Source organism: Buceros rhinoceros, unplaced genomic scaffold (assembly GCF_000710305.1).
Source record: "Buceros rhinoceros silvestris isolate BGI_N320 unplaced genomic scaffold, ASM71030v1 scaffold10276, whole genome shotgun sequence".
Taxonomy (NCBI): domain Eukaryota; kingdom Metazoa; phylum Chordata; class Aves; order Bucerotiformes; family Bucerotidae; genus Buceros; species Buceros rhinoceros.
Genome location: NW_010415794.1, coordinates 7,838 through 16,219, shown reverse-complemented (window position 1 = coordinate 16,219; position 8,382 = coordinate 7,838). Strand labels below are relative to the sequence as shown.

At 37.1% G+C, this 8,382-nt stretch overlaps 1 protein-coding gene across 1 annotated transcript in view; it reads left to right on the top strand.

The window, feature by feature from the left end:
* The window catches only part of TMEM67 (transmembrane protein 67), a 30,714-nt gene that overhangs the window by 20,864 nt on the left and 1,468 nt on the right, over positions 1–8,382 (top strand). The window contains exons 20-25 of the mRNA XM_010137544.1: positions 1,985–2,125; positions 2,606–2,686; positions 3,818–3,934; positions 5,121–5,237; positions 5,320–5,424; positions 5,773–5,894. Of these exons, the coding sequence (XP_010135846.1) occupies positions 1,985–2,125; positions 2,606–2,686; positions 3,818–3,934; positions 5,121–5,237; positions 5,320–5,424; positions 5,773–5,894 (683 nt within the window). The remainder of the gene's footprint in view (positions 1–1,984; positions 2,126–2,605; positions 2,687–3,817; positions 3,935–5,120; positions 5,238–5,319; positions 5,425–5,772; positions 5,895–8,382) is intronic.

Here is an 8,382-nt window from a genome sequence, read left to right as displayed (position 1 = left end):
TGCTAATTTGCTATAGTGACCTTTTATAAAGCAGGAAATGATTTGTGCCAGTTCTGTTCCTAATGGCATAACACAAGGCAGTGTGTCTTCAGTTCCAGCTTAAGGCTATGTAAGATAATGTGCTCTAGCTTTTCGAAAACATTTTGGTTTGTTTCTTCTGTAGTTTGGTAAGTACTTTTATTTTGAGAAGTATTCTTAAAGTGTGTAATAGTCATTTATGTGAGGTTCTTTTACATGTTTTTAATACGTCTATTCATTTGTATATTTCTGTTTTTGAAATTCCCATTGTTCTCTTAAATTAAATACAGTAAAAACCCACAAACATGCCTCATTCACTACATCAGTATTTTTCCAGATGGTAAATACAGGCCAGGACCAAGGAAGGAATGGGAGAAAAGCAAGCATGTATTCCCAAAACTAACTAATATCGTCAGGTTACCCTTCATAGACTCCTGGTATTAATAGAAGGGAGAAGCTACTCTTACTAGAGAGTGCTTAACAGCTTGCTCTATAACTCCTGCTATGAAGTTCCTTCTGGAGAATCTCTTTCTTGCACCTAGTGGTAGAGGAAGTCATGAAAGATACCTAAATAGGCTAAATTTGGTGTATGTGAAAACTTCGGGTAATCCTTATAACTTTCATTGTCATGCTGGAGTTTGGAATGTAGTTTTGCTGGAAGTATAATGCACGGGGTAGATGTGACAATCAGCTGCTCACTGCATGGGGGAACTTCTGTATTGCTCAAAACCTGCCTCCTTGGGTTAACAATTTTGACAGAGGGACTGTTCGGTTCTCATTAACCATGGTAACAGGCTGTACAGTAGTAGAAAATAAGCCAGGAAAAGTAGTAGTTGGAGGAAGTTGGGAAGTGTAGGAGACTCCCTCCCCTCAGGCCTCACGTCTGGCACCAAAGCAGCCACTGGTTGGCACGGGCCACCATGGCAGTGTTGACTGCATGGCTACTGCAGCAAAATGGGGCTTTTCAGTGTTGTATGGGGTCTGGCTGGCATAGAGTTAATTTTCTTCACAGGATCCCATAGGGTGCTGTGTTTTGGGTTTGTGGCTAAAACAGGGCTGATAATACAGCAATGACTTGGCTGTTTGCTAAGCAGAACTTGCACAGGGTCCAGGATCCTCAGCAAAGAGGCAGGGGCTGTGCAAAAAGCTGGAGGGAAAACACAACCAGGACAGCTGGCCCCAACTGACCAGAGGGGTATTTCATACCATGTAGCATCTTGCTCAGCAATAAAAATGAAGGGGAGGGATTTTCTGGGGACTGTGGTCTACTTGTGGGAAGTATTTACTGATTGCCTTTGCATCACTTACCATGGAGGGTTTTTTTCACCATCTTCTTCCCTTTTCTTATTAAACTGTCTTTATCTTGATTTTTAAGGTTGTGGGGTTTTTTGGTTTTTTTTTTTAAGTTTTCTTTCTTTTGGGTGTGCATCTACCCACCACAAATATGTTTCTGGTGTATCTTCACTTCTGAATGAATTTCACAAAATGTTCCCCTCTTAGGCGTTTCAAGACATAGCACTTATCTCATCTTTTTTATCTGGGAACTTTTTCGAGGTTGTTTGTTTAAAACAGATTCAGCCATGGAGACAGTGGAGGAGAATATATTTCTGTTCTCTAAAAACAGAAAAAAAAAAAGCTGAAATTTAACAGAAATAATATCCTTATGCAGTCTAACAGTAGAATCTTTCAAAGTTTTTCAGTAAAAATCAGTGTTGACTTTTTGAGATCTGTATAAGTTTTTGAATTTCTTTATCCACAGTTTCTGTACAGTTTACGTTTTTAGTTATGCTTCTTAGTAAAAACATTGGATCACACAATTGGGCTGTATAATAGAGAACATGCTACTATTCCCAGGTTCATTTTTCCTAATTTTGTCTTCTTACTTCCTGTTATGATGGAAACCACAAGGTCATAATAATACTATTCATCACCTCATGTTGTTTTATTGACTTTCTTATCTCTTCAGGTGGTGGGATTTTCAAACCTGGCTTTAATGGATTCTTCTTCCAATCTTACAAGAAGCAGTGAGAGTTACATAGCTCCTTGGAGCCGCATTTTAAGATTTGGTGTGTCTGCTGCACTCTGGCTAGCTGTTGCCTTCTTACAGGTATGTGAAACGTATGACATACTGAATTATCATTTTCAGGATGGTTCTTGGAAGCTAGAATACATCACTAGGCCATCCATACTATGTATCGTATCACTGGGTGTATTCTTAACTGTTTCGCTTGATCTTGACTTCTGGCTGCTTTAGCCTGGTACAGCTTTAGAAGTCAAAATGGATCTTCTCACCTATGAGACATCTTACTTTGTAGTCAGAATTTTAATCCTCTCAGAGATGTGAATTTATGCAACTACTTTGTTTTGTTTTGTTTTAAACATCTTTGAGGCATCTCCAAGTTCAAAATGGAAAACAGGTTATTGCTACGGGTTATTTACTTCTTGGAGAAAGGATGTTCTTAGAGTCAAATGCAATGGTGGCCACTACAGAAGTCTGTAGTTTGTGGGTGTTAAACTGTGAAATTAACTGCTTAACAAAGTAAAATCTGATGTACTAAAAAAGGAAAATTTGCTTGATTTATTTCAGATTATATTTTTTTCTGTGTTCTATGAAAGATTTGTTGAAGACAAGATAAGCCAATTTGTTGATTTGTGTAGCATGAGCAATGTAAGTATTTCTGTGTCTCATTTGTACTGTGGCATTTTTAATAGAATAATATGTAAGATAGTTTTAAGATTATTAAATAATATGTATTCATGTAATTAATCAGAGATTAGTAGCTAACAGCCAAAGTCAATGTTTCTTTCAGCTCACTTTGTGTAATCTGCAAGAAGATTTCAGTTAAACTTTAATTGGAAAAAGACTCTGGAAGCATAGGTATCAATACATTCTTCTAAACGTGATTTTTAGGTGGTTTTTTGAAGTTAAAAAGATTACATATACTCATACAGAATTAAAAAGTAATAAACTATGGTGTGGAACCATTTGCTGCCATTCTGTGTACTGGTTTGCATTTTTGCATTTCAGCTGTGTCTTGCAGATACAGCTGTCTGTCTTGGTTTTATTCAATACATTTATATTCAGCTTCTGCTCCAGTCTTGTGGTTGTCCCTCAACTGCTGAACTTCATACTTGTCCATCTTGGACAGTTACCACTTTTTTCATGCATTTTCACTTACATCTGAATCACTTCTCTTTCTCTAGTTTAAGTATGGGTCTTTGTACTGCAGGAATTCCTTTTTAACCAAAGAAAAGTGCAGTCCAAACAGGTTGGATTAGCTCATTTGTCCAGAACTTTTCAGAAATATACAGATTAACTCCTTTTATCAGCCTTTCCAGCCTTGGTTATTGCTCTTCTGTGAAACATCCATGTAGTGCATGGGTTGTATAGAAAGTTAATTTGGGGTTTTCTGTGATATATAGCATTGTATCATACCAATAAAATTCTGTTAGATAGAGCCTCCTAGAAGCTCAGCTGAAATCATGCATGTATATTATGTACCACAGAAATAACTTTTGAATCAGAAATAAAAGCTAATACCTTTGTTTTACTTTTTTGTCTCTGTGGATTTAAGTAGTGATCGTTGCCATTGATAAACTAAACTTGAAGCTGGTGTGTGTTTCTAGTTCAACATATATGAAACTAACCAGTAAAAGAGTTATTAAATATTTTTCTACCCTATTTGTTTTGGTACCTACCTGCTTTGTAGCTGGTCTTGCTGATCCTCACTGTGAATTCAAAAGTTCAAAAATAAAATGGTAACATTTAATTAAAGTACTCTTCCTCCATCTCTTTTAGATTTCAGTGTTTCTCTTGTCACACAGCTGCTTTGGTTATTATATCCATGGTCGCTCTGTGCATGGGCATGCAGATACAAATATGGAGGAAATGAATCTGAACCTGAAGAGGGAAGCAGTAAGTAAAAGTATTAAAAGCTTAGACCTGATCTAATTACTTATTTTATTAAAAAATGCCCACACCTTTGCATTATGGATCTGCACTTATGCATTGCATTGCACCAGGTTATGATACTTAAAAGATACCAGCTGTTGCTGTGTAAATATATGACTCAATAGTTCTTTTAACTAGCTCTTCATCCTTCTTCTTTTTCACTGTCTCTTCTTCTCTGTTACTTCTTCAGATTTCATAGATAGAAAATTGCTATTTTCCTAAAAAGCTTTTTCGTGTATTTGAGAACCTTCTTTTGGTATTGAAGCTTTTCATAAGCTCATGTCCACATTCAAAAAGAATGCATACCAAAAAGCTTTCATAAAGAGACAAATCAGAAAAACTCCTAATAAATAAACATCTAGTCTTCCAGTAAATTCTTTTATTAATCTCCTCTCCTGTGGTGATATACCTATTCTTTTCAAAAATTGATTTGACTAAGTAATTTTTTGTAGTTTTCATATGTTGTATCTTTGCTGCAAGATCAGGCAAATGTAAAATGTCTAATACAGGACTGGAGCACTTTGCACTAAATTTCATGACATCTTGCAGCTTTATAGGGACAAGTAGGAAGAAAGTACCATAGACAAAAGATATTGCTGTTTCACTTATAAGCGGACAGAAAAAAAACATAATCGTGTGAAAATTAACTCTCAAACATTGAATTGTAGAGGAATACTTTTTAATAAAATTTTTGACCTGTGTGTTCCTGTATTTTTTTCCCAGTTGTTTATTTTAATATAATTTTGGGAAAGCATGTCGAATTTTCTGGTTTCTTGGAGTTTATGAAATTTATTAAATGTGACCTGGGAAACATATAGAAGAAGTCAGGAATCCAAAGCACAAAAAAAACCAGTACAAGTGTGGAATAATTGATAAACATAGAAGAAGGGCTTCAGAGTGAATGTCAAAAGATGTATTAGAAGGTAACACACTGAACACAGGTGAAAAGAGGAATATGACTTTGTGACAGCAGGGGTCAGGATTTCATGGCCTAAAAAAATCTTGCTGTAATAGAATCAAGAGTGCAGTGGATTCAAGTATTTAGAGATACTAAATACTGTATGTACATGAAAGAGAGGAAATTAAAAGCTTTTGACTTTTTGGGGGTCTACGAATGACATTAATAATGTTAATTGCTTTAATTGTATAGGAAAATCTATGCAGTCAGCGAGGTTTGTTACCAAACACAGATGGCCAGACATTTCAGATTTCCATTTCTAGAAAAATGCGACTGCACTATGACAGGATTCATGAAACCCTGACAAGAGTAAGTGAGAGATTTTTGTTCTGTAAATGTTATTTAAAATCTGTAAAATTTTTGCTGAAGTCATGGTCATGTTATATTTCAGAAACGTGGTCCTGCTAGGCTTTTGAACGCATCTGCAAATGCTTTTGAACAGAGCACAAGGGCATACAACACCATGAACAAATTTCTCAGTTCTTTTATTGATCACGTATGTATATTGATGTTACTGTATTAAGAAAAGAGACTAAAATTCATAAATCTGAAAGACTGTAATTTCTCTTTAAGCATATGTGCTTGAAGCCTTATTGTTAAAGCCTTTGTGGCAACTGGAACAGTGCTTCATTCAGAAAAAAACCAAAAATTGGAGTACTGTCCAACAGCACAGCCTGCTCTTAAAAATGACAAATCCTTTTTTGTTATGTACTTATTTTTGTCTTGGAATAGACCAGTGCTTTTTTTCATTCATAAAGGTCTAAGTAACTGTAGTTCACTTCATAACAATTACATTTTCTTTGAAATCATAAACCAAGAAGTATTGTTTTTCCTTTTCTAACAGGTTCATAAAGAAATGGATTATATTGTTAAAGATAAGTTGCTGCTCGAACGGATTCTTGGCATGGAGTTCATGGAACCAATAGAGAAAAGTATTTTTTACAATGGTAAAAGAACTTGTGACTTGTTATTTCTACCATTATAAGTATGTAGGTTTACATGTCAATTTCTTTCCCAGGATTTACAATCTAAGCTGGACTTTACAGCAGGAGGGGTCATTAAATGGCTGCTTGTGAGGGAGATATTTAAGAGAAGTTCTTCAGGTTACACAAATCCTATTTATAATTTGTTGCTCGACTGCAATGTTTTTTCTTTTAGGTGAAAGGATACTCTGTAGAGACGTGCACATGCTTAGGAAGTGCTCCTTTGAGTTGCTGTCTAGATCCAATATCACTTTGTAAATGGAAGGAATATCTGCAATATTTAATTAGCTTTTTTTAATATATAGAGAACCAAATTCCTTATGAAACAATTAAAAGTACAGAAAGACAATTTCTTCAAAGAGAATACACCAGTCTGCTTCCTCAGTCCCTGAGCTGTACAGAATCCATCAGAAATTATCTTTGAAAACCTTAGTTCAGACCCTGATCCCACCCCTAACCATAAGTATGGCCATCATGTGCATGAAAAATAAACATTAACTAGTGGTCCAAGATGATAAGAGCCCTCAGTTTGAGTCCCTCAACTACTTGGCCGTCCAGCCTCACTGTTCAGAAACTCTAAACTTTATCAGAACCTTAATCAAATCCATAGATATTACCAAATGACCATTACACATGACAGACATTATTATTATTATAGCAGTCTGCAGATTACATCACTGAGCCATGCAGAACTTTTCCTGCTTTATGACGATGGGGCTGCAAAAGCTGAAGCCTAATTTGAATCTCAAACTTTGCTATATAATCAGGAATGCAGCACATGCTTTCAAACTGACCATAGTTGTAGTCTGATATTTTTGCTCAGTCTAGATGTCTGAGCTACTCCAATTCATTAAAGGCTTGGGCTCTCCTCCCCTGTTGTGGTGAAGCATATCTTTAGTAATAAATGTTGCCAGATAGCCAGTGTCTGCCTTAGAACTATAACTAGGACTTTCTTCACCCTCAGTCTGTGATTCTACATCTTTCAGTATCAGTCGTTCCAAAACCCCAGGTCTACTCAGCCATAAGTACTACCAGGTATGCAATGTCTGAGTTTAGAATTAAGTGTATAAGCATGATGTGATGTCTGCCAATTGTGCAGTATTCAACAAAGGTTTGGTCTTTTGACTGCCATTGTTTAAAAGTTTGTAATCATAAGCATTGATATAAATACACAGGCTGCCATGGTTCCCAGAAGTTTAGATACAAATCAGGATTTCTTGGCAGTAAGACATACACAACTTGTAATGAAAATATGCCTTTTCCAATAAAACTTGCATTAGACATTTTTTCTGAAAAAGTAGAATGAGGAGAAAGAATCTAATTTTTGTAATTGTTTATTTTAAGAGTTCTTTTCTCTTTTGGAATTGGTGCTTTTTGATAAAATCAAGAAGTGGATAAGTGGTCTAGACTACTTTGGCTATGAAAAGTATTTAAAGCTTAGAAGACCTGTTTTGTGCAAAACTGTTAACCAATGAACAAAGATAAAGTTAAGCTCTGAGCTTCCACCTACGAAAGGCTTTAAGCATATGTTTTTACTATTTTGTTGAGCTGGGGCCAGAGTTAACACTTGTGAAAAAAGTCAGCATCAGGGAAGTTGCACCTGATTCTTGTTCAAAGCTGCCTCTTTTGAACAATCTGACTGAGATTTCAGTAGTGCGTAAAGTTGTATGTGACACATGGGCTTTTCCTATTGTGTTACGTCGGTATTAAGCCATTTTATAAGTGAAAAGGTTTGTATTCTTTTGCTTAAATAGAATGACATAACTAGCTCTTATGAGCCAGCAGAGTGCCCAGGTGGCCAAGAAGGCCAACAGCATCCTGGCTTGTATCAGCAATAATGTGGCCAGCAGGAGCAGGACAGTGATTGTCTCCCTGTACTTGGCACTGGTGAGGCCACACCTTGAATACTGTGTCCACTTTTGGGCCCCTCACTTCAAGAAGGACATTGAAGTGTTGGATCGTGTCCAGAGAAGGGCAACGAAGCTGGTGAAGGCTCTAGAGCACAAGTCTGATGGGAGTGGCTGAGGGAACTGGCATTGTTCAGCCTGTAGAAAAGGAGGGCTGAACCTTACTGCTCTCCTCAACCACCTGAAAGGAGGTTGTAGCAAGGTGGGGGTTGGTCTCCCCAGTAACAAGCGATGGGACACAGGAAAACAGTCTCAAGTTGCACCAAGGGAGGTTTAGGCTGGATATTAGGAAAAATTTAATTACGGAACAGGTTGTAAAGCATTGGAACAGGCTGTCCAGAGAAATGGTGGATTTACCATCCGTGGAGGTATTTAAAAGGCATATAGATGTGGTGCTGATGGACATGGTTTAGTAGTGACCTCACAGTGCTGGCTGAATGGTGGGACTTGATTATCTTAAAGGTCTCTTCCTACCCTCCAGGACTCCCGTTCTTGGCAGGCCCCGGCCACCCCGTGCCCGGGTCTGTGATGTCCGGAGGTAGAGCAGCGACTCTTTCACGGGCA